We start from the raw sequence: 16,233 nt of genomic DNA, 5'->3' as shown, positions 1-16,233 counted from the left end.
GGAAAAGATGAACCGGGAACAACTGCTTGCTTCTGTCTCGTATATAAACTAGGAATCAAACTAGTAAACACCATTGGCTCAGGAAATAAGCCATGGATTGCTGGAGACTGGAAGAATCTTATGGGGAAATACTGCTACTCACTTGCCTTGTTTGTATATGTTTGCTTATTAGTCATCTTGTATTGGGAAAAGATTATTGGGCTTAGCTGGATTTTTGATCTGACCCAGTACAGCAGCTCTTCTCTCCTTGAGATGATCCTACTGCAGTGTTTGCCCTTGAATACTTGCTGGTGATTCTGAGCTTTACTTAGTATCTCTCACTGAGGAAATTTTCCTTCGTGAAAAATTTCCTAACTCTGTGACATGTATGTGGGGCGACAAGAGATTTCAGGTAGGCTAAGTTCTGCTTGCCAAGTGTCATTTCTTTTCCAGATGTAGCAGGTTTCCCTGGAAATAGTGGATTATAGGATTTTAGCTTAAACCTCAAAGTTAGACTTCTCTTACAGCCTTTTGGCTATAGGGTGACTTGTTTCTAGAAATTTTCCCTGTCCTTTCAGGAGTTCAGGTTATTCTGTCATGCTTTGCTGCTGCTGTATTTTGAGGTTCCTGCACTAGTATGCCATCCCTTGGCTTGATAAACTGGTTATCTTGATAAATCCCCATGACAGAAATGGAAAACCTTGGTCAGGATCCCAACGTAATAGTCTAGAGTCAACCAAAGAAGCCTTATAAGGGTAGTTGGTAGCTTCTATCTTCCAGACTCTGGGATGCTGCCAGCTTGTATCTAGGAAGGAGGGAGAGTGCACTGAGCTACCACATCCTTCACTTGACAGAGGGGAGAAACCAAAGCCTTCTGGAGCAGAGGCTAGAGATTGTAAGGGAAGCATAAGGAAACAGAAGAGGATCTTGCAACAGTTTAGGTTCATCACCAATTCCAGTGATGTCACACACATTGCTACAGTGTCTGCTCCATGCTGGGTAGGCAGCCGTAGCGGTCAGACACATCCCTCTGCCTGTGCAGGGCTGGCCTGGGCTTGGATTGCACCTCTCTGGGAACATGGAAGCACTGTGGACACAGGGTGAGGTGTCCCGAACAGCCCTGCATGTAGCCAAGTGAGCCGCAGCGGTGCCATTGCTGAACTCGACCTAACAGACCCATGGCAGGAGCTATTGCAGGGTCTGGAGCAGGGTCACAGGTTTGGGGGAATCATGAAGGAAGGTGAGGAGGAGGAGGACCTGTTGTGCTGCAGGGAGGTTTAGGTGGAGGAGCACTGCCTTCCCCTGGGTAGAAGGGTTGTCTCTCGGAGATACTAGAATCATAGAATAGTTGAAAAAGACCTTCAAGATCATGAAGTCCAACTGCGAGTCCTTCAACACCATACCTGTTAAATCATGCCTCTAAGTGTCTCATCTACCCATTTCTTGTACACTGACAGAGATGGTGACTCTATCACGTCCCTGGGCAGGCTGTTACAATGCTTGAATACTCTTTCCATGAAGAAATTCCTCCAAATGTCCCTGGCATAATTTGAGGCCATTTCTTCTCCTATCAGTAGTTCTTCTGGAGGAGAGACAGACCTCTGCCTCACTGCAACCTCCTTTCAGGTAGTTGTAGAGAGTGATAAGGTCTACCCTGAGCCTCCTCCAGACTAAACAGCCCCAGCTCCCTCCACTGCCCAGCCCCTTCACCACCTTTCTTGCACTTCTTTGGACATGCTCCAGGACCTCAATGTCTTTCCTGTAGTGAGGGGCCCAAAACTGAGCATAGCATTTGAGTACTAGAGGTATTGAGGGGAAGACACTTTTGATGGTTTCTTAACCAGCCTCCTGCTGTGCCGGCACTAGATGATATCATTGTACTTACGTGTCACTGAGCCCTGAGAGCCTTCAAGGATGGAGATTCTGCCACTTCCCTGGACACCCCTTCCTGTGCTGCACCATCCCCTTGATGGCAAAGCTTTTTCCTGATGGGGAACAATGCCCTTTTCCACTGACATTTCATTTATCAGTATTATTTGGAGTATGTGAGAGGAGGAGGAAGCTGGCAGAAGACCTGTGTGCAGGCTGGGCATGGAGTGTATTCAGGGGTGATGTTGGTGGGCTCACGGCTCCCCACTGGCTGCTCCTGCTATTACACTACCAGATGTCGGGAATACAAGTGAGAGATGGGAATGGAGCTGTGAGAGGGACCTCTTGTGTCCTTGAAGAGAGTTTTCCTGTTGTTTCCCTTGACCATACTAGTGTTTTCCATGCTTCAGCGTCTGTTTTCAAAAGCAGCATAAGGGAACAGCTATCTGAGAAAAGAGGTAAAGCAATAAAATACAAGTGACAGAGAAGGTAAACTAGCTACATTTCCCACCCTAAGTGTTTGTTGAAGGGACTGAAGTCCAGTTATGACTTGTAGCTGTCTTGGGTGTGTTCGGGCTGAAGGAACCAAACTACAGATAGAGCAGAAAAGGGCTGTTTCATAAATGGAAATACGGGCTGCTGGGGGGAGTCCGGATGGGGCAGAGGAGAGAGGTGGCAGGCTACAAAAAGCACGACATGGATGTTGCACAGCAAGGCTGCAGAAAGGAATAATTTTGAGGGCTTGGACAAATTTGGTCTCCTCCCAGGCCAGGAAGGCAGGAGTGTAACGGTGGAGGCCTCCAGGCCCAGAGGAGAAGCAGCAGCTCCCAGCTGAGAACTGGGAAGCTGGTCAGCCTCCGCAAGGCATTGGAATTCGTGGAAGGGTGGATGGGACCATACCCAAATCCCAAGGAAAGGGCTGCCGCACACAACCAAACTAGAGCCAAACATGGAGCACTCCATGTAGCGCAGTGCTGGACATTCAAACCTCTTGCATGCTTGTCCTTTCCAGGCTGCCCAGACAGGATCTTGGAGGCTGCCCTGCCCAAGTGCCCCACTTGGCTTCACAAGGAGCAAGCTGTGGGCTGGGGCCACACCATGAACACGCACAGAGCCAGCAAAGGCTGCTCCTAGGCACCCTCAGCGTGGCAAGTGCTTTGCCTGTGGATTGATTCATGCTCAGGAATGAAGGCTGGAGAGCTGTGGTGAACGATGAGGAGCAAGCCTGTCCCCACTGTGGCGTTTTGGGGCTGGTTGCCACCATGCAGCCTTTCAGGGGGCTGCTTAGGGGCTAGGGGCAGGGCTGCCCACAGCAGGGCAGTCAGATGAGGTTCATGCACGGCCGGGGGGAAAAGACGGCGCCTCGGGAGAAAGCGTTCGAGGTTCGTTTTTACAACTAAACCGAACAAAGCAGGCACCGAGGCACGCAGGCCTGGCCGCCAGCGCTGATGTGGTGCCGGCAAGAGGTGCCCGTCGGGCCGCGCGCCAGGGACGGCTGCGCTGCTGGCGCGGGGCCCGGACGGCTCCTGGCGGGCCCGGCTGAGGGACCGGCCGCTGCCCGGGGATGCTGCCGCCGCCGCAGCTCCGTGCGGGGAGCAGGGGCGGCCTTCGCCGCCTCCCTCCTGCCGGCGCCGGCGCGAGCGCAGGGCGCAGCCGGGGCGGGACGCGATTCCGCGCCGCCCCCTCCCGACGCCCACCCCGGGCGCCGCAGCGGAAGCCGCAGCCCCGCGGCGGGGCGGCCTGGCCGGCGCGGCGCAGCCCCCCAGGCGCCGCCCGCCCCTGATTGGCGGCGGCGCCGCCGCCGCTCGCCCGCCCGCCCCCTGCCTGGCGCCGGCTGCCGCGGCCGCCGCCATGAACCCGTTATTCGGCCCCAACCTCTTCCTCTTGCAGCAGGAGCAGCAGGGGCTGTTGGAGGCCGAGCCGCCGCCGCCGCCGGCCGAGCCGCTGGCCGAGCCCTTCGCGGCCGAGCGGGTCCCCGCCGCGCCGCCCGCCGCGGTCTTCGCGGCGCCGCCGCCCGCCGCCATGGCCCTGCGCAATGACCTGGGCTCCAACATCAACGTGCTCAAGACGCTCAACCTGCGGTTCCGCTGCTTCCTGGCCAAGGTGCACGAGCTGGAGCGGCGCAACCGGCAGCTGGAGAAGCAGCTGCAGCAGGCGCTCGAGGAGGGCGGCCCGCGCGGCCGCAGCGCCCCGCGCCGCGACCAGGCCGTGCAGACGGGCTTCGTGAGCCCCATCCGGCCGCTGGGGCTGGCGCTGGGCGGCGGCCGCGCCGCGCCGCTCTGCGCGCCCGCCAGGCTGCTGGGCTCCCCCGGCTGCCACCCCGGCGCCCCGCTCGGCCCGTGCTCCCAGGCGCCCCCCTTCGCCGCCTCGTCCCGCTTCATGCCCGGTACCATCTGGTCCTTCTCGCAGGCCCGCCGGCTGGGGCCCGGGCCGGAGACCACCCTTGTGCAGGGCCCGGGCGTCTCCTGGATCCACCCCGACGGGGTTGGCGTGCAGATAGACACCATCACTCCCGAGATACGGGCGCTCTACAACGTGCTGGCCAAGGTGAAGAGGGAGCGCGATGAGTACAAGCGCAGGTGAGAAGGGATGCCTGGCGCTGTCCTGCCGCGATGGCGGCGGGGAGGGAGGAGGGCGCCCAGGCTGTCCCCGGCGCGCAGGAGGGCCTTACAGATGTGGCCCGTGTGGGGGGAATAGGCAGAGGCGCTTGGAGCGGGGAAGGCGCCAGCTGCCCAGGGGCTCGGAAAGTGTGAAGCAGAGTTGGGAGGCGAGATGGAGGCTCAGCAGAGCCTGGTGTTGCTGTGGGGTCCTGCCTTCCTTCTGATGTGGGAGCTCCCTGGGGGCGCTTGCCTCCTCCATGCTGGCTTTCCAACCCGATGCAGGGAGTGGAAGTTGCTTTTCCAAGTAGGTCAAGTTGGGAGGAGATAGCGGGACTCCCAGAGCTGGGGCTTTCAAGGGATGGATGCCTGGAAACTGCTGGGAAGTCCAAAAGGACGTAGGAAGATGACATGCAGCCGAGAAAGAGCTGCCCTCGTTTGGGCTAGGGAGACTCCTGGGAGGAAGAAGTCCCCCTGGATGTGTGCAGATATGCTGGGCACCCCTTGGCAGGGCTCTTGGAGCCCCCAGACTCTCTCCTTCCCTGACTCATTCACGCACCCCAGGAATTCCTGGGCTCCCCTGGGTAAGTGCTTCGGGGGCAGCCAAAGCTGCATGGCAGCACCCAGCTGCTGGGGGCATTTCGTCCTGCTCAGAATAGCCACAGCTTGGCATGGGCCTGGGGGAAGGGCAGAGGAGAATCCACTCTAATCTCTTGGCTCATCTTTTTGGTGATTTTTTCCTCTCTGGAGGTTGCCACTGTTGCCCTGCGCTTGTGGCGCTTCTGTTTCGAGTTGAGCTGAGCAGTGGCTCTCGGATCTGCCCATGGGATGAGGTCGGGCAGGGAGACGACATCGCAGCGTCAGGGCTCAGAGGAGAGCGCGGGACAGGGAAACATGACTAAGGGCCTCTCACCGCACCGTGGGCCTGAGTTTGGAAAAGTAAAGTCACTTTATGATACTTTAGAAGCAGATAAAAATAAATGATTAAGGAGCCACAGGGGCAAATTTTGCATTTTACCTGATTGAAATGTGTTGCTAACTGATGCTTTGGATCTCTGTGGGTTTGGTGTCAAAACTGAGGCTTGGGATCTAGGATGACAGCTTACATTTCCAGCACTATGAGGTGAGAAGGGCTGAGCAGACTTTCCTCTGGAACGGCTGATCATCTATGGGCACTAGACAAGGAATGTTGGGGGCGGGGGAAGTTGGCATTGCTATTGCTTTTCTGTGTTCCTAAAACCCCTAAGCATTAAGCAAGAGTCAAGCTCTTTTAAACTCTGTTCCAGGGGCAGGCAGCTCTTCTTGCTTTGTGTTTTAGATCGGATGGCAGGGAGCATGTGCCGCATCAGGGCAATATGAGCTAGGAACATTTTTGCCACAGAGAGCTCCAGTCTCACCTGCTCAAAGCTGGCAGCAGGCAGCCAGTGGCAGCGATTAGTAGATTTTCTGAAGGAAAACTGGATTTTCCTTAGGAAAGCTGTGTAGTGCGAGCGACAAGAGGGGCAGGAGGAAGCAAGTTGCCCCTGTGGAGAGGGAACAGGCTGGACGTGCTGGTGCAAGTGGTGCTGTGGAGCCCTTCAGAGCAGAGCCCAGACCACTTTCTTGCTTCCCTCCCTGGCGCAGGCGGAAAGCCCAGTGTGTGACAGTGCTGAGGGAAACGGGGGAGGACGTTGAGGTCCTGAGCAGTGCTGCGGAGGCCCCGCTCCTCCTGAGGCTCCGTGTACCACTCAAGTCAACGCCTGAATCGCAGGCAGCTTCAGTTTGTTGGTGCTGCTGGAGCCTTGGGAGCACGGAGAGCTTTCTGTGCTCATCCCCTTCCAGAGGCAGCTTTGGGCAGAGGCGGCTGGGCAGATCCCAGGGCGGCTGGGGGTGCTGGGCAAGGGCAGTGGAAGCTGCTGTGAGCCCCGGCGCCAGTGTTCTTGGTGCGGCCTATATTTAGGTGGTGTTACCAGGAGAGGCGCTGGGAGAGAGCAGACCCCACCCCCAGACCCTTTCCTGCACCAGGGACTTCCCGAAAGGCATGGCCATCCCAAATATGGGAATGGGAGAAGAGGGTCCCGTTTCCACGCTCTTCCCGTGGTGAGGACAGAACCTGGGGTCCTGCTCTGCTCGCCTGGAGCAGAGACCCTCCTGTCGCGCCAGGCTCTGTGCGCTGTGGGGAGCAGGCGGCCTGTCCCCGGCGCAGCCCTCACCCACAGGCGTGGGGCAGGGCAAGGGGACCGTGATAACGTGGGTTTCCTGTCGCTTTGCCAGCGAGGCCTGTGCCTTCCGCTGCGGAGACGAGCGGAGCGACAGGAGGAGTCTCCTGCGCACACGTGTGCCTGCGCCCTCCTTGAAGTGAAGCCTGAGGCCCTAGAGAGGGGGGCAGGAGCCTGGGGACGGGAGAGAAGAGAGACAGCGGCTCCTGGGTGAGGACAGCACCCAGCGAGGGCCCTGGGGCTGTGTAGAGGGGAGCAAAGGGCGGCTGTTGGCAGTCTACAGACCTACCAGGCCTGGGAATTGAGAGCTCAGCCTCGGAGCTGCTGAGGAGGGGAGTAGTGTTATGTTATAGGGGTGCTTTAATTGCCCTGCAAGAAAGTGCACTGATCTGCAGAGAATGGACGGCTAAAGTTAAATCCCAAGTTAGTTCAAACATGGAAAAGGGAAATGCCCAGCTTCGAGCACCAAGCGACCTGTGTGGCATCCCGCAGCACCAATACGCAGTCGCTGTGCATTCGGGTCAGGCTGTGCAGTGCTTACAAGAAACAGGACTTTTACAGGGGTGGGAGTTTATTGTGCTTCATGAGTGTCTCCAGAAGGACATGTACCTGAGGAGAGGGCTGTAGACAAGAATGTCTCGTCATGCCCTCAACTTTGTGAGAGCTGGTCCATAGCTCGTAAGGAGGTCTAGTGCTGAGGACCTTCCACCAGCAGGAAGCACAGGTCTGCGTTGGGGTGGGTTGCAGCACCGCAGAGGTGCGGTAGGGATGTGCATCCCCCGCCTTGGCCAGGACACAGGGCCCTGGGGCTGTCCCCCTGGGCTGGGGTTATGTGAGGAAGTCGCCTCCAGCAGCAGCAACCTGGCAGAGGCTCCTGGCAGCTCCGGGCGAGTGCTGCAGCCGGGTTATTATTAGGAGTGGTGCATTGCAGAATGGGCTGGGAGCAGGGAGTCAGTAGGGCTGGGACAGGAAGGAAGTTCGTAGCGAGTGTGTGCGCAGATTTGCTGTTCGCAGAGAGAATCACTGGTGCCTCCAGCCTGCTTAGAACAGAATTTATCCAATCCATACTCATCATAGTGGCAACATGAAATGAATTAATTTGAGGACTTGTCGTGGAGTCTCCTTCCCTGCTAAGTGGGGACCGTGTAGACTCAGGGGGAGGAAGAGGCCAAGGAAAATGAGCTTCTTACCAGAGAGATGCTGAAAATGTTTTGTGCTGGGGAATGCATTTTCTCCCCAGGAATAGGGGTCTTGTTTGAAGCGTTCCCATATAAGGAAAATTCTACCTTTTAATCTTTTCCTTCCCTATCTCTCTGTCTTTCCTTCCCACAAAGAGACTCCCTTTCTGTAGGTGCAGGATGGAGCCAGTGCTAGGACTGAGCACTTCCTTTCTGTTGGGAAAAGGAGAAGTGTTGCCAGCTTCACGGGCCTAGAAATCCATAGATTAGGACTTTCCCAACCTAAGCTTGTCTTGAAACCCTGAGGTAGCAAACAGGAGGGCTTTTCATGGCCTTTCTCATTTCCTAAGTCTTAGGATTTATTTTTCAAACTCGCTGTAAAGAAAGATGTCCAGCTTCCAAAGCTGGAGTCGCACTGGCCATAGTGGCGCTCACAAGTGTTAAACAGAAACTGGAGAGGTGACCTCACGGCAAGGGCCTGGCTCTGGTTGCCTTCCTGGCGCTATTCTGCTTGCCACAAAGAACTAACAGGTGAGCGTAACGAGAGCAGCAGCCCAGCGCCGAGGGCTGGGCACAGCGCACGTGCCACCCCTTTGCTTTCTGCACCCCAGGGCCTGGGGCCTCCCAGCAAAACGTGCCCTGGGCCAGCACTGCAGTGTGGTCCCAAGTGATGATCTTGTGGCACAGAGCCCACTGCCTTGCAGCCTGTCTTTGCATAGAAGGGCCAGGCACCTCGCACTCAGCCTAGCACAGGTTTTTGCAAAGCTGCAGAACCTAATACAGCAGCCGCTGTCCAATCTAGCCTGTCTGTGGGCTGGCTAGTATGATACAGCCTTGAATAAAACAGGAGAATCCATCCTGCTTCTAACAGGCTGGATTGAAACACACTGTTTTGTCCTGCATGGCTGTGATGGAGCTGAGAAGCCTCTCGCCCTGCCAGGGAAGTGTGGCCTGGTGCAGGGGAGCCCTCTGTCCAGCCTGGTGGGGCCGTCAGCCTGTTGTGTTGAACCACAGCACGGCTCTCCCTGCTGTAGCAGGGCCTGCTGCTGGGAGCAGCGCTGGGGGCTCTGCCGTGTCTGGAGGAGCCCGTGGCTGTGCATGGAGGCTGCAGCCTGGGTGCATGGAGGGGCCAGCAGGCTGGGATGAGCGGCCCCGTCGCGGAGCGCGGAGGAGCCAGCGCACGTGGAGTGAGCTCTGTGCACGGCCCCATCAGCCAGGGCTTGTGGTGAGGGTGGCTGATGGGTGTTTGGCAGCTGTGACTGCTTGGAAGCAAAGAGCGCCGCATTCCAGGTGCATTCCTGCTGCCCGCCCTGATGCCACCCTTGCCTCCTTGGGAATAGCTCTGGGGAGAGGCAGGGAGGGACCAGGCAGCTGCTACTGTGCCCTTGCCAGCAGCACGCTTGTCTCCCTAGGTGGGAAGAGGAGTACACAGTGCGTGTCCAGCTTCAGGACCGAGTGGCTGAGCTGCAGGAGGTGAGTAGCCCTGTGCCCCCCTGTGCCTGCGGTGGCCACCCCTGCTCACGCTGACAGGCGGGTCTCCCTCTGCCCGGGGCAGGAGGCCCAAGAGGCTGAAGCCTGCCAGGAGGAGCTCGCTATGAAGGTGGAGCAGCTCAAGGCAGAGCTTGTTGTCTTCAAGGGACTGATGAGCAATGTGAGTCATGGCCCCCTCTCCAGCCTTGCAGTGAGTTCAGAGGGAAGGTGAACATGGTCCCAGCCCCTAGGGACTTTTACTGCTAATAGGAACAAGAAGTCTCTGACTGCTGGGTGTCTTGTCTAATCCTCCTGCTCCTTTGTCCCACTTCTGTGGTGCTCCTGTGTGTTCAGAACATCACTGAGCTGGACACCAAGATTCAAGAGAAGGCCATGAAGGTGGACATGGACATCTGCCGGCGCATCGACATCACGGCCAAGCTGTGTGACGTGGCGCAGCAGCGCAACTGCGAGGACATGATCAAGATGTTTCAGGTGAGATGTGCCTGCTGTGCTGTCTCTGCCACAGGGAGAAGTGTTCCCAAAGGAGGGAGAAGGTTGAGACATCATTTCCTTGCTAAGGGAGACACTTGGTCGCCCTGGCTCTTGTTCCACACGGTCCCTTGCTTGCTCTGTCTGTCTCTTTCTCTCTCTTGGATGCTGTGCTCTGGAAGCATCAGGTAAAAGGGCACAGAGAGGGGGCAGGTGCTCCACATGTTGCTTCAGGCAGCAAGAGTCCCCTCAAACCTTTTGTTCTGTAGTGTTGGGCCCTGGGACCCCACAGTGATAGGGAAGCAGTTGCAGGAGGGAGATAAGTTGCCTAAGTGTCTGTCTCTAACTCCATCTCTCTCCTTCCCCTCCCCTCTCCATCATCTTCTCTCTGTCTCTCTCTGTCTCTCTTCTGTCACTCTTTTTTTCTTTCTGGATGTTGCTGCCTCTCTCTCTTTCTTTTCTCTCTCTCTCTCTCTCTCTCTTTTTTTTTTTTTCCCTACAGAAGCAGCTGGTTAGTTTCATTCAGTTGAAAAAGTGTACAAACTATAAACTTTCTGTAAAATAAGGTTGGACTGTAAAAATTGACATATTTCACTTTTTTTAGACTCTTGTCTGTTTTTTCCTGTCTCTTTTGCTGTACTTGCCTCTGTCTCTGAATTGGGGTGGTGGGTGATTTGAGTTCTGCAATTAAACCACATTGTTTTCTCATCAGATTCATAGTTTCCATCTTTAGTTGCTTAGTTTTATTTTTAGAAAAATGCTAAAACCATACTTTAGCCATTGCATCATCTTTAACCTGGTCATAATAAGCCCCTCTTTCTCTCTTTCTCTCTCACTTTTCTTCCTTCCTTTCTTCCTTTCTTTCTTTCCATCTCTCTCTCCCTGTCTTTCTGTCCCTCCACCATTCCTATTCCCTCCATGTCCTCTCAACTACCTACTCCTCACCTCGGACCCGGCCTCGTTTCTGTAGTCTCTGCACTTGTCTCCCGTTAAGGTCCCAGCCTCGATGGGGCGGAAGCGGGAACGGAAGCAGGTCAGCGACGAGGACACCTCGCTCTCAGAGAGTGATGCCTCCCGAAAGCCGGAGGAGGAAGAGGAGGACGAGACCACAGCCATGAGTATCAATGAGGAAATGCAGAGGATGCTAAACCAGCTGTGAGTGTGGTCCAGGCTTCCAGCCTCCCCTCTGCAGCTCCACACCTCTCCTCTCTTGCGCTGAGGAAGACACTTGTGCAAATTGGCTGCTGCTGCCCCATGTACCCCGCTCCTGGGGCGCGCTGAGCCCCCCCGCCCCACCTCCGTGTCCCGGTACAACACGTGGCCAGCCCAGCTGTGGCCACGGGCTGTGGCTTTATGCCACATCTGGGGAAAGCAGCCTGCCACTCTCCCAAACAGGCCTCACAGCAGTGCACGTCCTCGTGGGGCTGCAGCTTTTCTTGGCCCATGGGGCGTCAGGCTTTTCATGTGCACCCTTGCTGTGAAGGCTGCTGCTTGGGGAGGAGCAGTCACAGCCCCTGTTTCCGGATGAGGCCGAGAGGGGAGCTGCTGCTGCAGAGCGGTGTTTATGCCCTGCGCTCTGCAGCTTTACCCTGGTAGGCCTGACCTTGCAGGAGACCAGGGCCTGAGCCCTGCTGTGTTGTGGGTAGGGGATGGTCCAGCATGTGGCTGTACTCTGGACCTGTCTTTCTGCTTTGTACTCCTGGTCCCAGGTCCTGTGGGAGGTGCTTCCAGCTCAGTGCTCTCCCCCGAGCAAGGCACGAGGTATATTTTTTGCCATAGGGCCTGCTTCAGTTTTCCTTGCGCCCTCCCATCCAGAACATGCCCTTTTGGGGTGCCCCATTGCATCCTCAGCAGCAGCGTATCCCCCCACATTCCTCGTATTACCAGCATTCCTAGGTTTTTGAGGGTCGTCACCAGCATTTGTTAGGGCTCCTGATCATCAAGTCAGTGCCTTCCCCATCAGCTGTAGGTTCTGGGCAGGCCTGTCCAGGCTAGGGCCCGTGACAGTTAGAGCCCTGCGTGCAAGCAGGGGCAAAGCAGCCACCACTGCTCTGGAACAGGCACAGCCAGCACTCAGGCCTCTTCTCCTAACTGTCCTCCCTGCTAGGAGTTTTCTGCTCAGTGCTGAGGTGCTCTTCCCTTGTCTCCAGGAGGGAATATGACTTTGAAGATGACTGTGACAGCCTCACGTGGGAGGAGACGGAAGAAACGCTGCTCCTCTGGGAGGATTTCTCAGGATATGCCATTGCAGCTGCAGAGGTGCAGGGGGAGGTAACGGTAGTGTCAGGTTCTCCATCAGATACAGGCCTGGGCTTGCACTTTCCCTCTGGGAGAGAAACTTGATCCTGCCTGAGCCTGGAGAGGTGCTCCTTCAAACCTTCAGCCCTGCACAGAATCATCCCATCCCTTAGAGGCCCTTGCAGGTATTTTCCTCCTGCTCCTTTGCTCCAGTGCATTACCACATCCTTGTGCGGGCCTTCTCTCCTCACTGTTGCACAGTGCCCTTGATCTGGAAGGCGTGTCAAGGAGATGTGCCTTTCCCAGCTGCAGTCCCTTGGGCCTGCCTGCTCTGGATTCTGGCAGGCCCTCGTTTGGTCTCTGCAGCCCAGCTTCCCATTTTTTGAGCAGGGCAGCCCAAGCTCAGGCCCCACAGTCTGGTCAAAGCCCATGCTAGTTTGCATCTTATGACCTTATCAATCCCCTGGGGTTGCATTGTGTTTAGACTTGGTCTGTGAATATACTGCACTTTCTAGTACTTCTGTGCATTGCTGGGCTTTTTCTGGGCTGAAGTGCTCACTGCCCAAGGTGGTAGGTCTCAGGTCTCTTTACCTTGCTAGTTGCTGGGGCTGAGTCCTGTCTTACATCTTTGTGACTAACTACACTGCTCCAATGTCTTCTCTTTTTTCTGCCATTACCAGTTCTTTTTCTAACCTCTCTCTTTTCCCTTTGGTTCTTGGTGTCGGACATCTCTCTGCCTCTAAACGTGCTATCTCCTCTCCCCAGCAGCAGGATGACAGCCTGGAGAAGGTGATCAAGGACACAGAGTCATTGTTCAAGAGCCGTGAGAAGGAGTATCAGGAAACCATCGACCAAATAGAGGTGGGAGGAGGAAGAAGTGGGGAGGACATGACACAAAAGGGTGGGAAACAAGGGAGTGGGTGCCCAGAGGAGGAAGAAACAAACTGCTAGAGCAGGTAGTCGATGATGGGGGGTGACAGCCTAGGATCTGGCCATGCCCCTGTTCTGCACTGCGCCTTGCACTCATCCCTGTGCTGTTTCCCTTGTGCAGCTGGAGCTGGCCACGGCCAAGAATGACATGAACCGGCACCTGCACGAGTACATGGAAATGTGCAGCATGAAGCGAGGTTTGGACGTTCAGATGGAGACCTGCCGGCGGCTCATCACTCAGTCTGGAGACAGGTGAGCTTGAACGGGAGGGCCAGGAGACCATGGAAAGACTGGAGCTCAAGTGGTGCTGACTGGGAGCCAGCAGCACTCGGTAGTCCTGCCTACCCTGTCCTGATGTGTGGGGAGAGGACAGTCCAAGGGATTTTCAGTGGCAGCAGCCTTGCAGGCCGTCGTGCCACATCTTCAGAAGGGGAACTGCACCCAGGGGTCAGTTTGGCAGGTGGCTGTGTAAAGAGACCCTGACAGAGAGAAAGGAGCTGCCCCAGGCAGGGATATCGTGTGAGTTCATGGGTGTGTGGAGCTAGTGCACTCCCAGCGGGGCACCTCTGTGTTGGGCTCTCCCTCACCCTTGGCCTCTCATAGCTTGCCTGGGTCCTGTTCTTGGTGGCGGCCTCTGGCCCTTTCCTCGTGCCGCTTCACACTGTGGTGCCTGGGCCCCCTTCCATCTGCTGCTGCTCTGTGACCATCCTCAGTGCCCAGGGGCTCCCAGTGGCCACCGGGGGGAGTGAGGGATTTTCCAGCTTCTCTACTTGCTTTGATACCCCAACTAGAGGGCATGCTCGGCCCTTCCCCCTTCTCCTCAGCACTGATTTGACTACAGCCCTTTATTCTTCTTTCCAGGAAGTCTCCTGCCTTCACCCCAGCCTCAAACAGTGAATCGGCCCCAAACGAGGAAAGTGAGGAGTCTGATCGTGATCCTCCGAGCGATGCCTCCATCAGATAATTAGGGGAGGCCTGTTGCTTCAGCCCCCTTCCTGGCTGAGGGGTCTCTGAGCTGTGCCTGGGAGAGACTGAGAGGGACATGGAACCTCTGGTAAACTACCATCACCTGTGCCATCCCCACTTGGGAGTGGCTGGCAGATCCGCTCCCAAAGGATGTCCCGTAAATGGGAATAGCTAGATAGATCTGAGGGCCCTCGTCTGGTCTCCTCATCCTCCACCCCCTTCTCTATTCCCTTTCCCTGCTTCGGTTCAGCTGCGGTTCAAGCAGGGAGGCTCCACATTCACTACGGCACTGTTCTCCAGGAACTGTCCCCAGCTCCTCCCAAGCACCTCCTCCAGCCCATGTCCTGGTGTACTTGACCTGCCCCTCTCCTCCTGCCTCCTGGTGCTGCACAGAAGCAGAACCAGAGCTGTACCTCTCTGCAAACTGGACCTGATACTGGTGCCAACTGGACCGAGCCCTGGACTCTCTCTGTCCCTGCTCACCGAGCACGTGTGCTCCCTGCACCCCACGAGGTACCAGGAGTGTCTCCTCCTGCAGGGTATGGGCCGAGTCCTACTCGCCATGCACTTTGCTTTGCTGCGCGTTTGTGGTGCGTGACGCACGTGTATGTTTGTTTTGGAAATGAGGGATCATTAAATGGGACAGTTACCTTTTGTACAGCGTCTCTGAGTTTGGCCTCTCACTGTGCTGCAGCAGGAGTTAGAGGGTGCTGCTCAAAGGAGAAATTCCCTGTGGTCCTCCTGTGCCAGGCCCTGTTGCAAGCTTCTTCCAGCTGCAGTCTCCCTCGGGGATGCTTCTGTCCCCTGGATATGCCTGGTCTGATTGGCAGGAGAGTGTTTGCGAATAGGTCCCCACTTCTGGAGTCACAAGCCCTCCAAAGACCGCATGTAACACTACTACTGCACAGACTTAACTTCATGTTAGAAATAAAACTGAACCTAGTTGTTCTGGCAGAACCAGCACTCACGGCACCTGCATCTGTGCCTCTTTGCTGTAAGCCAATGTGTGTGTCCTCATTCAAGCTTTCTCCCAATTCCATTTTTCTTTTTTTTAAAAAAAAACACTTATTTTTGCACCCTATCAATGGTCTGCAGGAGGGCTGGTGCTGGAGGTGGAGGGAAGGAATTACTGAGCCCTGATGATCACAGTTCTGCTGTGGAAGCAGGGCTGAAGTTGCCTTGTGCCTTGTAGAAAATTCCCATCTATGAGCTTGGTCTCTTCTGCTTTCATCAGCTCTTCACCATAGTGCCCCAGAGGCTCTTCGCACCTTTCCTCATTCCCAGGCATAACTACAGATGGGGATTCCTCTGTCCTACCGGCCCCTGTGGAATTTACCTGCCTGGACCTCTTCCTCCAGCGATGTGAGGTTTTCATCCTCTCTGGTAGCAGGTGGGGGCTGGTGGCCTACTGAGAGGTCCTGTTTTGCTGGAGCAGCTACATGTCAGGGGAGCCAGGCTCAGAGAGAAATGCTACTCAGCAAAGGCCATGAAGAGAAGATGAAGTAGATTGTGGTAGCATTTTACAGGGTCTCTGAAAGTAAACCTGGGAGTGTAGATACAAGGTGGGAGCAGGGGTGGGAATACAACAGTTTAGCTCCATAGGTAGCTCCATAGCTTTGGTTTGCATGGCTGGCGCGGCTGTGCACCTGGGCTGTGGAGGCTGGCATGTCTCCCCACGCTGCAGAGGGCTGTCAGGCAGCGCCAGGTGCTGTGCCTGCGCCCGCACCATGGACACCGGCGTCAGCATCTTGGGTGAGCTTTGACTGCTGGGGTAGATGTGGCCGGGGCCGGAGGAAGTAAAGCTGTGCGAATTACGAGGGAAGTTAGTAACTGGGGAAAACTCGAGGCCAGGGTATGGGTGGGACCCTGCTCACGGTACGTGAAAACTGCTGCTCTTTAGGCTTAGCTCTTGGGCGCTGCATTTACCTTTCATCAGGGAGGTGGAAGAGGGTTTCCCAGCCCCACTGTGTCCCTGTTCTGCCCTCCAAGCAAGTGGCTGGGCAGATGGGGAGCAGGCCTGTGCCTCGCACCCTGCCTCCCGCTGCTGCCCGCCATGGGGCTGGGCGTCTGCTCAGGCTGTAGCCTCTCTCCTGTTTCCCCCGCCTGATTGTGCCTGGTTGGTTTTTCTCCTTATTTTTTTTCCTACCTAAAAGAAAAAAAAAAAAAAAAAAACAGAAACACAGAGGAAGTACATTAATCTGTGCCTAAGCTTTTTCCTTTGAGAATGAATCCCTTACACATAGTAGCTGTTGGTTCCTTTAGCATCTTGCCCAGAGGCTCTTTGGTGCATGCAAACTCCATTTCCCATAACTTTCT

The 16,233-nt window shown here is 55.9% G+C and overlaps 1 protein-coding gene across 6 annotated transcripts; it reads left to right on the top strand.

The window, feature by feature from the left end:
- Window positions 1-3,688: 3,688 nt before the first annotated feature.
- Window positions 3,689-14,374, top strand: IFFO1 (intermediate filament family orphan 1). 6 transcript variants are annotated; one of them, XM_010221904.2, is made up of 9 exons: window positions 3,689-4,427; window positions 9,234-9,294; window positions 9,377-9,472; window positions 9,646-9,786; window positions 10,778-10,938; window positions 11,934-12,054; window positions 12,790-12,882; window positions 13,073-13,203; window positions 13,813-14,374. In XM_010221904.2, the coding sequence occupies exons 1-9, from the start codon at window positions 3,700-3,702 to the stop codon at window positions 13,913-13,915; spliced, it is 1,635 nt and encodes a 544-aa protein (XP_010220206.2). In that variant the 5' UTR covers window positions 3,689-3,699; the 3' UTR covers window positions 13,916-14,374. The 6 variants fall into 6 exon arrangements, with proteins under 6 accessions (XP_010220206.2, XP_088376905.1, XP_088376904.1 ...); XM_088520779.1 differs by having other exon boundaries at window positions 12,787-12,882; XM_088520778.1 differs by having other exon boundaries at window positions 10,754-10,938; window positions 11,934-12,042.
- Window positions 14,375-16,233: the final 1,859 nt, after the last annotated feature.

The sequence above is a fragment of the Tinamus guttatus genome, unplaced genomic scaffold (assembly GCF_059628265.1).
Source record: "Tinamus guttatus ecotype Peru unplaced genomic scaffold, ASM5962826v1 Tinamus_guttatus_pri_ptg000098l, whole genome shotgun sequence".
Lineage (NCBI taxonomy): Eukaryota > Metazoa > Chordata > Aves > Tinamiformes > Tinamidae > Tinamus > Tinamus guttatus.
The sequence above is the reverse complement of the archived record's forward strand: the minus strand, read 5'-3'. Positions and strand labels throughout refer to the sequence as shown.

Bases quoted from the DNA above. Each gene is read 5' to 3' on its own strand.
- IFFO1 (XM_088520774.1), top strand. From the start codon at position 3,700: ATGAACCCGTTATTCGGCCCCAACCTCTTCCTCTTGCAGCAGGAGCAG. The intron at 4,428-9,233 runs GTGAGAAGGGAT...TTGTCTCCCTAG, and splicing joins CGCGATGAGTACAAGCGCAG to GTGGGAAGAGGAGTACACAG. The intron at 9,787-10,753 runs GTGAGATGTGCC...TCGTTTCTGTAG, and splicing joins ACATGATCAAGATGTTTCAG to TCTCTGCACTTGTCTCCCGT.